The 19,481-nt window shown below is 36.7% G+C and overlaps 1 protein-coding gene across 1 annotated transcript; it reads right to left on the minus strand.

Moving 5' to 3' along the window:
• Nucleotides 1-4,594: 4,594 nt before the first annotated feature.
• On the minus strand, nucleotides 4,595-15,502 carry LOC18448794 (myelin-associated oligodendrocyte basic protein). Its single transcript, XM_006858854.4, has 6 exons — nucleotides 14,809-15,502; nucleotides 13,160-13,262; nucleotides 12,902-12,957; nucleotides 7,556-7,720; nucleotides 5,053-5,166; nucleotides 4,595-4,933 (listed from the first exon to the last, which is right to left on the minus strand). The coding sequence occupies exons 1-6, from the start codon at nucleotides 15,439-15,441 to the stop codon at nucleotides 4,841-4,843; spliced, it is 1,164 nt and encodes a 387-aa protein (XP_006858916.1). The 5' UTR covers nucleotides 15,442-15,502; the 3' UTR covers nucleotides 4,595-4,840.
• Nucleotides 15,503-19,481: the final 3,979 nt, after the last annotated feature.

The raw sequence follows: 19,481 nt of genomic DNA on the forward strand, positions 1-19,481 counted from the left end.
ATTGGATATTCTTTACCAATTGGATATTCTTTAGGAGTTGGTTATTGAGATAAGTTCTATTTGGATTAGGATGAACTTGATGTCTCATATTTAAAGAGATAAAGATTACTTTCCCATAAAAGAAAGAACAGAAAGGCCATCACGTGAGCCTTTTTAGTAAGTCTTTTTTTTCTATATAATGGGATATTTTTAGAGAGAAAATGTGTGCCTATTTGGGTCACCATATGGGCATGGTGGTTCCTCTAGAGAGAGTGAGCTAGAGCTTCCTGTGCATAAGAGGTTCCTCTTAGAGAAGAAAGCTTCTTGTGGAGAGAAACATTATGATGGTACCTCTTTTAGACTCCCGAAGATTGAGAGGCTTGTTCGTTTCTTGTAGAGAAGCGGTTCCCATAAAGATTTTGGGTTGCCCTGGCGTCTATATATAGAAGCGGTTCCCATAGAGATTTTAGTTAGAAAGAAAGCAAGTTTCTCATTGCTCTCGCGTCTCTATCAGGTGTTGTTGATAATGGTTGCCAGAAATAAAGAAAATGAAGGGAAAGTGGTTTACAAGTGTTTGCTCGACTTGGGTTTTTTTCGAGGTTTGTTTTAAAATCTTTTATGTAACTTTCATTGGTATAATGGATTTCAATTTGCTGTGCTCGTAGATGTAGCCCTTTTGGGGTGAACAATATAAATCTTTGCATTCTTGTTGTATGTATTTCAAGTTTTATTTTTCATACTTTATTTGTCAAATATTAAAACATCGACTTTAGAGCTTTCGCCCACAACAAGTGGTATCAGAGTACTACAAATGATTTTAGAGCCCTGGTTTTGGGTTGTCGGTATGGCAGTAAAGGTTTCGAATGTAAAGTTCGAGGTAGAGAAATTTGATGGCAAACACTATTTTTTCGCAAGAATGATGAAAAAATTTATTTGACAAAAGATGACGAATCCATGAAGCTATTCAATGGATATTGGCATGGTGAGTAGATGCTTTTAATATCAAAGTGAAGATTGTTGGATTTGGTGCACAACAGTTTTGAAGCTTCAATAGGCTGTCTAATTAACCCAACTCCATATAAAATATCCATCCTTGTACATGTTAAATGCAAAGGCTTCCCACAATACTTCTAAAAGAATGAGATCAGTTCTCTCACCATCACCTTCTTTCCTCAACTTTACTCCACATTCTACCAGTGCATTGACCGGGTTGTACCTCTAGTTCAAATTTCTTTAAAATTCATTTTGCATAGGTTTTTTAAGATACGAAAATCCCATTATCCATTTGTGTCACTTCAATACCAAGAAGAAAACACATGACCCTGATGTCGGCCATTACATACTTCTAAATCATAGATTCCTTCTTGAAACATGCTCATACTATTTCTTATAAAAATCGTCAGCATACAAGAAAATACGTAAAATATCTCCATTTGGGTTACCATGTTCATATGGGCACCCAACAGTACCATTTTCAAGGAAATACTCATCAATTATAATATTCTATTCCTTGGGTGCTTGTTTTAGGCCCTATAAAGCCTTTTTCATTTTAAAAACTTTAATTTCATACCCCCTTTTCACATAGCTAATAGGTTGTTGAATATAAACTTCTCTCTCAAAGGCGCCATTCAAAAATACCGATTTTACATCCATTCGAAAACTTCCTATTAATTTTGTGGCGCTAAAGAATTCATCAACCTAGTATTTTTAAGCGTGAATGGAGGCATATACCACACCATAACCAATTTTAGGCCTTTACTTGTAGTCTTTAGCAATCAACCTTGCTTTATACTTTTCGACCAATCCATTTGCATTCCTGTCTTTTAGCTTTGTCTCCAATAACTCTGTAGCCTTTTAGTAATGTCGTAAGCTCCCATTTGTTATTCTTGTCAATTTCTTGAATTTCCCCATGGCCCGTTTTCCATTTTATCCCTTTTTTTTTTTTTTTCACAAAAAACTGTAATCAAAATTTGCTTAAGAACAAAGTAATGTGAGCTCATCACTTTCAACATCAAAGCAATGGGTGACCAAATATATTTCTTGAAAGCTTTGTTTTTTTGTGTTCTACGAGACAATCTACTTGTTAGAGAAATAGATAGATCCCCATATAATGATTTTTTAATGGGAGTCAAAAGGACCTTCTTGATGTTCACCATCTTCCTTTTCTTCCACCCCTTCAATAAAGCTATGCTTTACTTTTCTTTACGAATCTTTCAATCCCTACTTCCACCTTCATTAAACACAACATCTCTTTACAAAAGCACCTTCTGTGATAGAGTTGTAAAATATTAAAACTCTTGTTATTTTCTTCACAGCATAAGAAGATACATTTTCCTCCTTTGTCATCAAGTTCTTGTATATTTTCATCATGAACTTTGGCATCACCCAAAAATTCTTAGATGTTCTATATTTGGTTTGTAGGTGCTTCAAGCCTCTTTGGGTGTCACAGACCACAAACTTTTGGTTTGACATCTATTCAACAAACACACTATACATGCAACTGCTTCGGCCCAAAAATTCTTTTGGTACTTGTCTTTCTTTTAACATGCATTTCACCCATAATGGATAGGAAGTGGTCATTTTTTAGCAAGGAAGTGGTCATTTTTTAGCAGATCTCATGTTCTTTACAAAAACTTAGATAAAACATTTGAGTTGTACCCTCCACCTCTATTAGACCTCATTACTTTAATTTGAAACTCATTTTCTTTTTCAACTAAATATATGAATTCTTTAAATACTAGAAAAACTACTGCGTTTTCTTCAAGAAAATAAACACATGTTTGCTACTATAATCATCAATACAAGTTAAAAAATACTGACTTTTTTCAAGTGACAAAGTTTTAAGTGGTTCGCATAAATCCATGTATACATGTTGGATAAGCTCTGTGGCTTTTCTTGATTTGTCGCTCACGAAACTTCCCCATGTTGCTTTCCTATAATACACCCTTCACGTACACTACTAGGTTGCTTTATCCATGCTAACTCATTCATCATATTTGCCTTCGACCATAACCTCAAAGCCACCAAAATTAATATGCCCAAGCCGCAAGTACCATAACCTTGATTCATCACTTAAAATAGACTTAAGGCATTTAAAATTTGAATATTCATGGAAATATTCTATTCTTAGGCATGACAGCTTTGACAATCAAATCATTCATTTGGTCTATAAAAAATGCTACCATGTTTCATGATAATGTTATCGCCTTTCTTTAAGAATTTGCCCAAACTCAAAATAATATTTTTCATATCCAGCAAATAATACACATTGGAAATAAACCAATGAACACCATGTTTCAATTTAGTTAGGATTTTACATTTGTCTTTTACCAGTCTCTTAGACAAGTCTCCAAATATCACTTGCCTTTAGTTATTTCATTCAAGCCTACAAATAACTATTTTCAACCACACGTGGTTGGTTAGACCCATATCAAGGCCAAATGTTTGTTTGATTCTTTATTTTCATTTTCAACAAAACTAGCCCTTTCATGCACATCACTTGAAGATCTGAATTTACAACTAGAACTACACTGGCCAAACTTTTTGTAATTACATTGGACATTGGACTTTTCATACCTTGTGATAATATGGCCATGGAAAATAACATCTTCCTCATCCTCTTTGCGCTTGTAGGTCCTGACGTCTTTCAGCCTCTTATTCCATTACCACAACCTCTTTGGCCTCTTCCTCCATGAGAGTCTTCTTTTACGGTAAGTTTGGTATTAAGTGCATGCTTCAATGAACTTGGAGCCTTTTTGTATACTTTTCCTTTTGTATATTCTTTGCTTATGGGATTGTAAAGACGGCAACCTATATAGTCTCGAAATCCTTTTATTCTTCAATGGTTACTAAGATATGCTCATACTTTCGATCATGTGATCCTAGCATTTTTTCTATTACTCGAACATTATCTAATTTGTCTCCATTTCTTTTCAACTGGTTCGCCACAACTAACACTCTTAATAAGTATTATGAATTATTAGAATATTCATTCATGTGCAAAGCCTCAAACTCAACCCTAAGAGTTAAAAGGCGTACTTATTCTCTTTATCACCTCCCTTGGATGAATTATGAAGAATCTCCTACACTTGCTTTAAATTTTGTAGCCGAAGCAACTTCATCTATTCCTTCCTTGGTAGATAAGAAAGAGAGCTTTCATTGACTCATTTAGTAAACTCTTTTGATTTTGATCCGAAGCAACCTCAAGGAGTTGCTTAATACCACTTGTTTGAAGGAGGGAGGAAGAAGGCTTTTGTTCGAAGTTCATTTAAATTCCAATTTTGGCCGATAATATGGAAGCTACAAGGTCAAATTTCACTCCTTTCTTCACAAAAAACAAAATACATATATATAGACCTTTGAGGACTATCTAGACTCTCTACAACCCTCTAGCTACTTTTTCTCTCTCTAAATATGCACTCAATATCTTACTCAAATTTTATACAAAATGCGACAGAAATACATATTCCAAGTTTGCATGTTGTAACCTTATACAAAATGGTAAAAGAATGTATAAGTTATTAAGGTCATATTCAAATTGTATAAACTCTCTACATACCTTGGTCTTCTTATTCAAATGGTAAAAGAATGAGTTGCAGGAGGAGAAGCGGTTATCTGGGTCTCCAATATCATAGCTCTAGTATTACTTCGAATATGACCTTAACTTATTTGAATGAGGTTCCCCTAACACTGATAAAATGACTTTAATTTCAATCTTGAATTATTGGTATTTAATTCAAGATAATGTAAACCCCACCATTTTATACATTTACAGATTACTGTACAATAACATCTAAAACAATGTTCAGTTTCAGAATTTCTTTCTCATTTAGTGCACTATTTTCTTCTCTATATATTATACTCAAAGAGGCCTCAGAAGTGGATAATCTTCCAGCAGTTCTCGTTCGGTAAGTGTATCGTCCTCATTCTGGGGAGTCCACAATACCTCAACTGCCTGCTCAAAAATCCATATTTGAATATATTTACCCAAAAAAATACCATATCAATATTTGAAGAATAAATGAATAATCCAAATGCTTCTTCACATGTATTATTGAGGAACGATGATTTTACCAGAGTTTTACTAGAGGGAATTGAGGCCAGCTTCTGCAAGGCCTCTTTCAGGTCTGAGCTGCTGTTAATTAAAGGAAGTTTGTGGACTCCTTCAGCAGCAACAAGGATTGTGATCTGATAAATGAGGAATTTAAAAGTAGAAGTAGGAGTGATACAACATTGAAAACTAGCAAGATTGAAGAGAATGCATAAGATATAAAATGGCATATATCAGTACCAATTTACCTAAAGAGATTTTGTATGAATGCACCACAAGGATATCCATGCATATACGATATCCTTGAGTGTGTGCCTGTGTACGCATGTGTTTGGGGGGGGGGGACGAGAGAGAGAGAGAAAGCGAGAGAGGTTGGGGGAAGGAGAGAGAGAGAGAGAGAGAGAGAGAGAGAGAGAGAGAGAGAGAGAGGGGAGGTCACATGTGATGCATACATTAGCAATTATCTTCACAACATTGCAAGTGATGGAAAATTCTCATCTATTAACATAGGAAATCTTTACCACATAAAGGTTTTGAGTATTTGGACACATTATCGGCTTCAACATCCCAGATATCATAACTCCCCTCTAGGGTCATTTTGACAAAAAAAGAAGCCCACTGAGGGCAACATATACAGATTATTGTGCATTCTATTAGAAAGTGTGTAGTTGCCATGACTGCTTCCACTATGAGTTTTATGTCAGCTGTGCCATTGCCTATTTCAAATACAATGCAAAATATGGTTAATTGAAATGCAAACATAATGTATGCCACTTCCTCCTCCTGACCCTTCATTTTGTTTCCCTATTTAGCCTAACAAGGATGCTTGTCCTGTCTTATCCTTCACAAGCATTTATTGACAATCAAAGCATGTGAGCAGCAACCTCCAAAGCGGTAGCTTCGGATACATTGTTCACCCCAAGTTTCACTAATTCCACGTCCACTTCCATGCCACCTATTGTATTTTGTATAGGTATACTATTATAACGGTATTGATTGGTTTCCAACCTCTTGTAATCTAAAAAGTATTTCTAACCATGACCCACCTTGAGTAGACCTCCACTTATCCATGATAGAAAAGCCCTAGCATAAAGAAATTGCAAATGCTGGCTTCAAGGTCCTTCAAACCTTAAACACGAGTTTACAGACTCACTCTTCCAAAGAATAATCTTAAGTTCTTAAAGGTCAGATTCGCCGGAAACAGAGTAAATGCAGTGAAAGATTGCCGTGCTCTCTCTTAACCGCAGCGAGAATTTGATTGGCCCAAAAACTGAGGTAAAACTGCCGAGACTTGCTCTGCCAGTGTACGTGTGTAACATGCCAGTGAAACTGAGGCCACAGCAGAGTTGAAGTCTGCTTAGCTGAGACAGAATTGAGGGAAAAATTTGCAGTGAAATACAGACAACAATTTCTTTTCATGATTTGTCAATGATCCTCAAAACGAGTGTTCTATAACCCTCCAGTGCCTTGAGGGAGCTGTTCCCTTGGTTCAAGACAGCGTATTCACTAAACAGCGGCCAGAATTCACCTTTTGAACCTCGGCTAGCCATAACCCAAAAAGTTGGAGGAAGTCTCTACCAGAGGTGAAATATCACTTGGAGCCAACTTCACTCACAGAAATCTTGCTTCAACACTGAACACTGGAGCAACCTTTCTCAGCAAAACTGCAAAATAGTGTCGCGGAGAACTAGGTTTCTGGAAACAATTTTGACTAGACCCAGAGTAATGGGAATGCTCCTGCTGTCTTCAAGGAGTTGAACGCTCTTGACACCAGTAAGCGGTACAATCGCTTCCCGACAAGTTTTACATTTTAAGGTTGCAACCTTATTTAAACTTTTTCCTTTATCTAAAGGTTTTATTATCAAAAAAAAAAATTGTCCCATTGTCAGAATCACTAGAACTATTTTGTCTATTGAAATCCCTCTGAATGACTCAAAATTTTCCAAGTAATTGACCCTGAGTCCATTACCATAATGATTCGTGCAAGTCTAATGACTCTATCTTGTTACAAATGTGCCAGCAAAACAAAGTATATCAGAAAGAGAATCATTAATACCTCTCATCTTTCTTCCAGGCCGCATTATACACATGAATGCCAGAAACAGAAAAACTCCAGCAAAAATGTACATGCACATATAGTCAAATATTTCTCAAAATAAAAAAAAAAACATACATGCACATCCACAATTCATGCTATTTGAAGAATATTTCTCCGTTAAGCTTCTCTCAAATTCACAATATCCAACGAAATGGAAGACACTAATAAGGGTCTACATGATATTAGAATAAATATCATTCCTTCCCCTTAGAAGTTTATTTGCCCTTGAGCTTCTCTCAGTTTCCAATATCCATTGGAAGAGTAGACAAGAACGGCATACTGATATATCAGTAAAATGCTCCATCCTCACAGTGCAAGAACAAGCTTTCCAACTCCCCAAATTCACCCCATAGCAAATTAGAAAAAGAAAAGCACTAACATGGAACTCATAGCTGGCTATAATATAAACTATGAAACAAGAATCATACCACAATATACTCGTTACCAAAACCCTTGGATCTCTGGCTTGTTACACTTTGCCTCTTGATGTTGTTCACATTGACCAAAGTCTCTTCATCAAATTTTCCCCGTTCTTCAATGGAAAGTTGATTGAAACGTTTCTCCCCATCGTCTACGCTTCTTTTTACATCAACCTGCATAAAAAAACAATTTACTTCATTCAAACAAAGGATTTTATTGCACGGCCTGGAAAAGAAAAAAAAGAGAGAGAAGTACCAAAGAAGGATGACCTAACAACCTCATATATTAATGCTACAACTTATTGGATCTCCTATTCTTTTTACTTTCAATTTTCCAAGCGAAAGAATTTTAATATGACAACCGCAAAAGGTTTACACAAGGCAAAAAGCAAAAAAGTCGTAGTAGCAATTGCGAGCGGTAACAATAAACCTTGGCGAGTATCAAATCTTAAATTTTCCAGCAATATCATCAATTATCGGCTGTATGCCATACAAAGGCTGTTATGCACTAATCTCAAAAAATAAATTTCAATGCCTTTCAACTACAAAACAAGAGAATTTCACATACCAAGTTTGCTGCCACGCTCACACAAAAAAATGCAAGAACTGACACAGAAATAGCAAACAACTAACCATAGAACTACCCGTGAATCACCTTCAAGGACTTAGGACACCCCACACCAAATCTCCTTTGATCGATGTTGTACCAACCTCTAGCCAAAGTCCAATGTAAATCCTCTTTTGGGAAGCCAAAAGTCTCACAAGACAGGAAGAAGGTCAGGCCCGACAACTCTAACATATCTCATGGTTTCAAACCTGATGATAGAAAGCTTAAATAGGGTGACTTTGACGTGGCCAATTATGTGTCTCTGTCATAAACTGTAAAGCATAGATCTGTTGGGTCATGAGACAGAGTGGACCATCATTCGCGACTAGCCAATAGAACACTCCAGTACCTAGTGGTAAGCCTAGAGATCTCATTTACATTTGGTCCTTTATCCTCACCTTCTAGGCCACAAAAATCTTTTGAAACTTTTAGGAAGAGGCATGGTTTTCAAAGCTTGCAAGGCTCACATTTGGCAAATGGGAGAGGGAACAGAATGGGCCTTTTATAACGTAATCTTTTTATATATATATAGGGAGACATAATATTTAAGGTTAGGGTTTATTGAGGAGCAGACCTTGCCTTAAACAAAGGAGATCTGTAAGGTGAGAGAAGCCTTCAATCTCAACCCTCCATTCCTAGGATCAGCTACCATCATTCTAAGGATGTGTACACCCTTATCATGGGTTCCTTGTCCCACAACTATTCGCAAAAAGAAAGTCTCTTAGTCTAATCCAATTCAATATCCATGGATATAGCTTCAAATATTTTGAAAATAAATCATTCCAAAATTTTAAAACATAATGAATCTCTTGAATTATGAGAAGAAGTTTTGAAAATAAATCATTCCAAAAATAAGATAATTCTCAAATATATAGAGCACACCTCTCTTCCTATTTCATCAAAACAAACATAAATGACATAAAAGGGTTGGGGTTCACATGGGCACCATGTGATTCTCTAGCCCACAAGTGTGCTAGAAGCATCACCTGCATGCACCATATTCCCACATCTTCAAAACAATATGTTATGCGGATAACAAATAAGATAATTCTAGAAATGTTCTTACAAACATCATCATCATAGCCTTATCCCAACTATTCGGGATCGGCTACACGAATCTTGTTCCACCATTCTACTCTATCAAGGTCATACCTTAAGTACGACCATAAGTCCCATATCTTTTTTCACTACTTCCATCCATGTCCTTTTGGGTATTCCCCATGCCCTTTTAGAGCCTTCCACTTGAACCAAATTGCATCTCCTAACTAATGTTGTATTGGGTCTGTATTGCACATGGCCAGCCCCCCAAGTCTACTTTCCCTCATCTTGTGGCCTATTACCCCCAAGTTCCCTCTAATATATTCATTCTGAATACTATCCTATCTTATCTTGCCACTCATCAATCTCAATATTCTCATCTCTGCCGCACTCATCCTATGCATATGTTGTTTCTTGACCACAAACATTCCATGCCATGAAGCAAAGTTGGTCTCACATGTGTCCAATAGAACGTCCCCTTCAACTTCATTAATATGTGGTGATCACATAAAACTCCTATTGCACATCTCCACTTCGCCCACCCAGCTCTAATTCTATGTGTGAAATCTTCCTCAATCTCTCCATTTTCCTAGATTATAGACTCAAGATATCGAAAGTATTCTATTTTAGGAAAGTCATTATATAAAACAAAATATTAATTACAAATAATTATTTTATTTCAAAATTATGCTCTTGACAAAAATTAATGGCAACAGAGAAGGGACAGGTCCTCGTGGGAAATAATGACTTCCTCTGAAAATTATGCTCTTACCTTAGTGAAATACATGTTAGTGCTACAATTACCTCTTCTTTATTTCGTTATTTTCATCACAAATGCATTCACCTTGACTTAGAAACCGGGGCTTGAGCAAATTCAAAGTGTCTCAGACCTCCTTGGCTGTTGAGATGAGCCCAACACTTGTGCTAAAACATAAGGAGAAGGCTTGCATTCAAACAACCTATGAGTGCTTATTGACTATACAATTTTAGTGTGCGGTTCTCTGTATCAAAGCATTCGACACACTGTACATGGCAACTCGTACCCAAAAGTCGGCTTACAAAATAGGGATGGGCAACCAAGCCTCATTTTGTTTGAAAAACCCTTAAAAGGCAGGAAAAATGATGGTTCCTAATCAAGGATGGCCTACTCACCACAAAAGCACAGGGTTGTTCACTTTGACAGATATCTGATAACATATACGCCAGGAAACTGCCAGAGATATCTTAAGGTTGGGGAAAGGCCAACAAACGATACTGGGGCCAATTTTGGAGGATCCTCATTTTAGATGATGGAGGACCACAAGAATAAAGGCCTTGAGCCTTGGGATCAATTGCAACCAAAACGCATATGCACAGACAGCAAATAAAGGTTGTGGGTGAAACCTTATCGAGGAGGATGCAGCCTGAAATTGAACCTAAATCTAGTTCAATATACCCCCAAGATATACCCCAAATATCAGGCCATTATGATGTTTGGAGGCCGAGATATTCTAGAATCAATTTTGATAGCTTCGATTGTGGCTTGTGCACCACGGAAAAGTGGGTTGGTTTACAAAGAGACCACCGGAAAATCGGTATGCTATGGACCCGGAACTTTGAAGGATGATAGAAAGGTCCTCAAAAGTGACCTGAAAATTTGGGGTCAATCCAATGCCACTTGGTACCACTTACTAAAGGAGGTTTATTGTAGCAGCTCCTGTGTTACCTCAAGTTAACATTCACCATGGGCCACAAATACACCACAACATCACAAAATCACCACTTTGTTTTACCCATTTCTCCCAAACCCCATGGAAAAATGGGCTGATTTTTTGATATGTTGTTCTTTGCTACGATAGTTTTCCACAAATACAGCAAAACATCACAAAATCACCATTTTGTTTAGCCCATTTCTCCCTAACCTCATGGAGAAATGGGCTAATCTTTTTGATATATTTTTATTTTCTAAAATAGTTTTCCACAAATACAGCAAAACAATTAGGTTTAGATGAGTGATTTTAGGGAGATCAATTAGGTTTTTCAGGTTAGGACTTTGGATGAGAAGTTATTAGGTTTTAGATATGGATTAGGGTTTTAAGGTTAGAGTTCAGATGAAAGGAAATTAAGCGGGAAAAAGATGCACAAGGCAGATTTGCTTTGGGTTTTGAAAGCAGATCGGTTAAGGTTTTGACAAAAGAAGAGAGATAGAGATTAGAGAAGGTAAGAAACAAGAGGTGAAGAAAAAAGAGATTATGGGTTACCTTGATTGGGATGGTTATGTTGAGAAGATCTTTGAATCCTACTGTCATACCATGAAAGAAATATGAAGTAGCAAAACTCCAAGCCTTTGAAGAGCGAACACAAAAGAAGAAGAAAATGAGGACCGCGTACCACTCCACATCCATGATATTTCTCTTATATGTGTAACCCACTTCAGATTAGGGTCATAAGAGAAACTCAACTTATATCCCTAATACATTATAAGTAAAAATATAAACAGAAATCACAGAATTACCCTAAAGGAGTAATATGCATCCTTAACAATTACTTTCATCAAACCTAACCTAATTCTATTCCACCCACACTTTCATACACCCTAACCCTTCAAGAAATCCTCCACACTACCACAACTACCCTACCACTAGTTCCATCAAACCTATACCTTAAAATCTAACGCAAGCATAGCAGCCTAGCCCACCAAACCCATGCCACTAGTGCAGGCTCCATTCCCTTGGCCCTATATCATGTATAAATTAGCAACATGCATGCAACGCTCGACACATTACTGTAACAAGCAGCAGATACATATCTGTCTCCAATATTTGTGGACAATAAAAGAATGACTAATACCAAAAGTGTATCGTATCGGCTTGCATCTTGGACATGCTTTGTGCAAGTGAAAGATAGGCCAATCTGTGTGAATGAGGAGGTTCAATTGATTGCCAACATATGTGCTACTTGAAAACTTGGCGGTTTGACATGAAATGCAAGACCATCCCAGAGATGTAGGTCTCTGATCAAAGTGTTTCCCTCGTCACACCTCTTCTCAATTTATGAATTTGGCATGCTCTGTATTGTTGGACAAGATAAAATAAATGAGATAAGCCCCATGATTTGTCCTTTCTTATTGTTTAAGTATTCAATAAAGATAAAAATATGCCCATTGCATTTTTGTAGAACATCCAACGTAGATCTTTTTATTTGGTTTTTAAATTTTACACTAAATCCAACAACCATCAGAGCTCCAAACCCACTAGGCTATCTTCCAAATGTAAGTAACAATATGTCTTTTAGAATACACCCTTTCTCAATCAGTAGCATGTCACTTTCAAGTGAACATCTTGAGATTTCACCACTACGCTTCACATAGCGCATATGTTTCTGTAAATAACTCTCCATCAGAGTAATACATTATCCAGTACATATTAGGTCACCAGTAACAAGCGCACTCAATTGTTATCATTTTTATATTGCTTTCTGGGGTAAGATCCTCAATAATAATGTCAAGGGGAAGAAAATTATCTCACAGAGGATTAAGGGGAGTTGCAACGAGCATGATGCCCTATAAAAGGTCCTTGAACTAAGATTGGACTCAATACTACATGCAGAACAAGCAAGGTTTCATATTCTTTCATTCATTCATTCATCTCTCAGACTTTTACTAGTTGAGAGGCAGGAACAAGCAAAAATATGCTCCAATAATAGTGTAATGGTGAAACAAATTAGCTTACCGATGAGTAGCCAGAGATGCAACAATCTGGATGACGAAGAAGAGCCAAGGTAGTTTCTGCAACCAAAGTTAATGAGCCAACATAAGTGGCATGAGCCAACATAAGTGGAAGTTTTATATACACTTAAAGATCGTCATGTGAGGGCAAGAGCATAAACACATATACAAACTCAGTACAAGAGCATTTCGCATAATTCATGATTAAAAATCACCCAAGAACTTCTGCAGACAGAGGGGACAGGAAGAAGTGGAGCTCAACCTGTCAATACATAATGAAGTCCCCCAGGATTGGATGTATCTGCTGTTTCAGCAATCCGATCAAGATCTTTCTGCAATGACCTCGCCATGCCCAATAAACCAACCTATGAAAAAACAGAAATACCACACAAATGCATTATCATGTATGCATAAGCCTTGCTCATCAAAGTCCAAAAATGGTTCAAGATCATCTCAAACAAAAATTGCCAAACAAATATCTCTCATGTAAAGGAATATAAACAGACTAAAGGATATATATATGCCTAAATGGTTCAAGATCATCTCAAACAAAAATTACCAAACAAATATCTCTCACGTAAAGGATATATATGCCTAACCTTGCCCAACTAAATGCCATACACAAAAAGGAAAAAGAAAATGACCATTCCCAAATCTATCAAACATTGGATAAGAGAGAGAAACTTTTCACCAACCAAGCAGTAGTACTAGTGAAAGAGGAATATTCCACTTAGAGAGATCTCATATTGTTCAACAGGACATGGGGCAACTAATTAGTGGTTGAAGGGGACACCATAAACACCATCAACTGGATAACAGGAAATCTATTTCTTTGCGGAGACTCAACCAAATATTTGAGGAAATTTTCGTGCTGAGTGCACTGCTCAACATCTCATTTCAGCACGTGTGGCATGAAGCCAGTATCATTGCCTATGGCCTGGCCAAACAGGGACAAATCAGCAATACACTTACTCTCAATCACCCATAGAAAGTTAAACCAAACACTACAAAACTTTCAATCATAGGTATTTTTTGATACAGTACACTTGTTTGTGGAATTTAGAAGGTCGATAAAGGCTAGACCCCCCTTTTGTCTACTCTGTATGCACATATGACTCATAAGTAACTTTTATTCATCATAATACTATACAAACAAGTTTATCAAAAAAACATCAATTCATTGCGTTACCCTAGAATTTCTATGCTTCGACAAAGCTCAACTTAACAAAAAAGCAGACCAAGGAACAAGAAAGCTACCCAATCGAAACTATCGATATCTGTCAAACATTGGAAAAGAAAACGAAATCAGTCACCAGCCAAACAGTTAGATGAATGGAAGAGGAACTCTCCTCTCAAAACAGAAACTTCTTACAAATATTTTAAAACAGCTTACAAATTAGATACTTCCAACCTTCAAAACAGAAAAAGGAAAAGAAAATTACCAATCTTAAACTGCCCAAACCTATAAAACAGTGGACAATAATCACCAGCCTTGAAGTTATTGAAAGAGGAATTACCCAAGAATCTCCTTCACATAAACATTATTACAAACAGTTTATAGCTAAGAAAGAATGCCTAACTGACCCATTGACACAGAAGAATAAAGAAAGCCACCCACATCTATCAAAGTCAAGAAAATGAAATAAAACGTGCCACCAGTCAAGAAGTTCCCTCTCAAACTGGACTTAACCAAAAATCTCTCTCACACAAACTTAGATGCAAACACAATTTACATTTCAGATACTCCAAATATTACCCAACTGAACCCCGAGATGCAAAGAGAAAAAAGAAAGTGTGCTACACAAATGAATTACACCTTCAAAAACAGATACAAACCAAACATGAATCAATCAAAATTTAACATTAGAATGTTCAATCAAAATTTAACAGATGGAATGGGAATTTTCAAACCTGAAGCTTGAGTACACTCGTTTTCTGAGTGGCCGAAAGAACTCCATCATCTGTTCGATCAGAGAGAAACCCCGAAACCAAAACTACAGCTGCGAAAGCCATTAATGGCAGGAAAATACCAGTGCCAGCCCCAAAGCCAACACCAAAAGCGGGAGCCACATAAACACCACCACCAAATCCAAAAGGAGAAGGTGCTGAATAAGGAACAGAGTACGAAAAAGCTCGACCAGGAACCGAGTAAGTCCTTGAAGAAGCAGAACCAGAAGAGAACGAACGCCCACCCACTCTACCCCCTGAAGCTGCAAGGGCAGATTGAGGATCATAGCACAAAAGAAGACCCAAAACAATGGCCACCATGGCAGGTTTCTGCAACGCCTTGAGCAATTTACCAATCACTTTGAAAGCCCCATTAAATGGATTTTCTTTCTCCTCATCTCTTTTCCACACCACCATGTTTTTGAGGCCTGAACATTCTATACGAAGCATTGCGGCTCTCAAAAGATCCCTGGTTTTCGACGCAGGATAAAACGCCCTCCGAACTGGGGGCCTAACCAAAGGGTTCCATTTCAATCCTGCGAGTTTTGGGGCGTCTCTTGCTATTGAAATTGCCTCTAAAAGAGAAGCAGTAGCCATGAATTTCCAAACTTCCAAGTGTTTCGAAATCGAAATGGAGGATTTTGAGAAACACCCACTTGAGATTATGGGTTTTTTTTTCCCAAACAAGATTAGAGAGAGAGATGATATGGATTTTTTTCTTTTTTTTGGCCGGTTTCCGATTTAATTTGAGAGAGAGAACCATTAAAAAATGGAAATCTAAGGCGGCCCCCGCCATTGAATGTGAAACCTCTAATCCACAAATCTATCCAATGCCCACCTCAAAACCATATAAAAAATCTGGCTGTTTTTTATCCTTGTGAAACTAGCCAATGGGTTTTGGAGAAATGAAACTTCTGTTTTTTCTTTTTCGAAAAATTGTTTTATACGGGCTGGACCGCAATACTACTGCATACGCAAAGTGTAAAAAATTCACGTTAAAGATGGAAGGTGTTCCATTTAAAAAAAATGAAAACTAACGGTACAAATATTTTTTTATTAAAATTATTATTTTTATTTTGTAAAATTCACATAGTTTTTTTTATTTATGATCCCGGGTTAAAGATTACACCTCTTTAAAATTTGAGTCCAAAAATCCATCTCAAAAATAGATTTATTAATACGCCCGCATTTCTATATACACGGGTGCGGTCTTATGAAAACCTGGTCTTTTGTCTTCTCTCTTGATTGTGATGGGACGGGTAAGGTGTCCGTTGGGTCTACAGGGACAAAGAATATTTGTATATGTTAAATATGTCTTGAAATGTTCCATGTTGACAAACACATCATCATATCCGAGTACAGTGTGCTATCGCAGGTATAAATGACTCGAATAGAGAAGGTCCTTAACGGGTGCACACTCCTGATTCCGGCGATTATTGGGTATGCTTTGGGATTTGGGACACACTTCTAAATTCCACAAACTTAAATCAAATGATGAACAAAGCGAAACAAAGACTAAAGCGATATTTTATTTCTTCTTTTCACTATTTTTTTTTTTTTCTTCTTTTGAGAAACATCACTTACAAGTAATTTTATATCAATAACTCTTGCTTCAAATAAAATTAAATTAACAAATTCAAAATCTTAAAAAAATTTGATGTCTTTAAACCAATTTTTTTAAATAAAAAAAATATTCACAATTATTATGCTTGAGAATATAAAGACAATATAATTAAATATGGGGAGAAACAAAAAGAAAGTGCCGGATATTACCTTAACTATGCTTATTACACCCCATAATCACCATCATCCAATGACGCGAGATCAATAATAAACCTTCAATCTCAACCAAGAAATCAAGTTTAAACCAAGCCACACCAATAGAATATGAACCCCTTTAATCACAAAGTCAACCCCTAGGTGAATTCCCTTACAATCTAGTTTGAGAGAGATGGATTCTCTTTTCGCTATACCCTAAACCCCTTAATCATAAATCCTTCGTTGAGTGATGTAAGAGTGGGGTGTGCCTCTTTCGCTATACCACATGGGTGGCACAATCCAATTTCATGGTGGGCCCTGCACAATGGGCCTCAATGCTATTTTTAAATATTTAAAAATCAATAAATGCTTTTAGAATTAATTTGAAAATTTAAAACATTAAAATCAATATCTCCGTTTTTATAATTCCAAATTTTATAAATAAAATATCCAGAGATCTAGAAAAATTCAAATAATAATTCTAAAGTCATATCATCATAAAATAAACACAATTAAATTAATTAGAATGGATAAGGATCCATATGGTCTAAAAATGAATAATTTGGGGCACTTCACCTTCAACTGTAGACTACTGTCCACACTTGCTTTATCAACCGACACAGTGTTTCTCATGACCCACAATCCATGCAGAGCCTCATTAGTGGGTCACCAAAGTCTAGCCGATAAGCCAAGGGGTCGTAATCCCAGTCTGCAGATTTCAGGTTCTCCCGTAGAGATGGGCCAATGTCAATTATACCTGATGCGACCACAGCTCATATGGTGCATATGGGTATCTCTAGCACATGCATACGTTCACCTTGAAATGTAACTTGCTTTTCTAAAACGGTCTATCAATATGCATGTCGTGTGATGGTACATGGATGAGGCTTTACCTCCCGTCTCTAAAGGCCACCATCACATACAAGGGTCACACAGTCCTTCGGCTCACTCATCCAGGCATACTCCGACCTCATCAATGGATGACTCATTAGAACCCTTATCAGTTTATACTCTATGATCAGGTAACGGGGTTTTTCCCAACTGACTGGCTTAGACTGTCGAATACAGTCCAGTATCAGCAAACATCGTTTGCTTAGTATGGTCCATGAGGGACCACACTCCCACTTAGTTCATATTCTAATGCATCATTTCATTTTACAAGCACTCATAAGGCCTTTAATGGCCACACTCACTCAACACAAACAAAATTATTAGTGGATTAACTTATGAAAAACGTACTCACTCAACACAAACAAAATTATTAGTGGATTAACTTATGAAAAACGTTTATATAAATGCAACCTTATACAAACTTCACCGTTACTGTAAACCCTATTTCTTCCTCAAGTCTGTGAATTAAGAGCTACAAAAATAGTACAAATCTAACATTTTTTAAATAATTAAAATAAATAATCTAAAAAAGATAAAACATTCCATTTCAAAATTTAAAACTCATTTTCTCTCTAAGATATATAATCATGGTAGTCTATATCCAAAATCCATCTCGAAGATGAAATTTAAAAAGTTAAGAGAGTGCTTTCTTGAGACAACATTTGCCCCCCTTCGATACTGTAAATAATGTGGGCAATCCATACTCGAGATACAAGAAAACATAAAGGTGTCTTTTGATATTCTAAAGATCTTATGCACCTAAGCTTGAAGGCCGCAGTAGACACCAGAGTCTTGTGTTGTATAGAGAAAGAAAGAGGGAAAAAATTAGTATAAAAAGAGAGAGAGAAAGAGAGAGACGAATGCTTTGTCATGCTCTCTGGAATTTCGTAGAGAATGGTGTGAGAAAAGTAGAAGAAGAGTGTTGTAAGAGTATTATTTGTATGGGAAAAAAAGACCCCTATTATAGAGCTCCTAGAGGTTGCCCAATTATTGTAGGAATGGTTACACATGCCACTAACAGTCATAAGTTATATGCATGTGCTTAACTTGATGCTTGCTATTACAAACCTCCATTTCTTCAATAGCTAGTGACTATTAGATGTCCCACACGAGCTATGCTCACAAAAAATATCGAGCCTCGAGTCTAATGTAGAGGATAAAACTAAGGTTTGGCAAAAATAAGTGAAATAAAAATAGTACAGAAAAAATAAAAGAACAAAGACACCAAGATTTAGGTAGTTCTGCAAGTTGACTATGTCCACAAGACAGCAAAGTTCTCTTCCACTAATCAGAAAAAGACTATGCCAGCATGGAGAATACAAAGGACTACAAGCTCTCTCTCTCTCTCGCAAGCTCTAAACCATGGTCTTTCTCTCACTAGAAAATCCACCTAAGAACTAAAGAACTAACGTTAACTCTCTATATTTTTTCTTGCATAATTCTTCAATTTATTCTCTCTCTCTCTCTACAACACTTAACTTTATAGAAAGACCAAAAGACTCACGTCATGCACCTTTAGCCTATTCCTAATTCACATAGATTTCCTACATCTATTATGATTAAAGTAAGTCTACCAAATCTACCCACAAGGATTTCTCTTACTATATTTTGGGAGTTTCATGTGTCCATCTCTCTTCTTATCTTATATCAGTTGGAAAGCCTATCTCTCAAAAGAGATCACATGATATCCTTTCCTTGTGTTAAATCTCCTATATCTATGGGATTCTCATCCCACAAGATATGGCACCACACAAATAGATAATATAATGAAGGATACACATCACATGAGCCCCAATCTTAGATATCCATAAAATATGAAACAACTTCCTATAATAACAGAAATTGGCTTCACGTATCGCCAACATTCTCCCACATGAAGGCATATTTTCATTCTGACTAGTTTGTTTCAAGAAACTACTGCCCATCAGTTACTAATCATCAAGTAACCACAAGCCCCAAAGAAGTTTTGCACCAAGTAAACTTCTCTT

The sequence above is a fragment of the Amborella trichopoda genome, chromosome 3 (genome assembly GCF_054954075.1).
Source record: "Amborella trichopoda isolate Santa Cruz 75 chromosome 3, AtrichopodaSantaCruz75HAP2 v2.0, whole genome shotgun sequence".
Classification (NCBI taxonomy): Eukaryota; Viridiplantae; Streptophyta; class Magnoliopsida; order Amborellales; family Amborellaceae; genus Amborella; species Amborella trichopoda.

Bases quoted from the DNA above. Each gene is read 5' to 3' on its own strand.
- LOC18448794 (XM_006858854.4), bottom strand. From the start codon at position 15,441: ATGGCTACTGCTTCTCTTTTAGAGGCAATTTCAATAGCAAGAGACGCC. The intron at 13,263-14,808 runs GTTTGAAAATTC...GTTTTTTCATAG, and splicing joins CGAGTGTACTCAAGCTTCAG to GTTGGTTTATTGGGCATGGC. The intron at 7,721-12,901 runs GTAAGCTAATTT...TTTTTTATGCAG, and splicing joins GCATCTCTGGCTACTCATCG to GTTGATGTAAAAAGAAGCGT.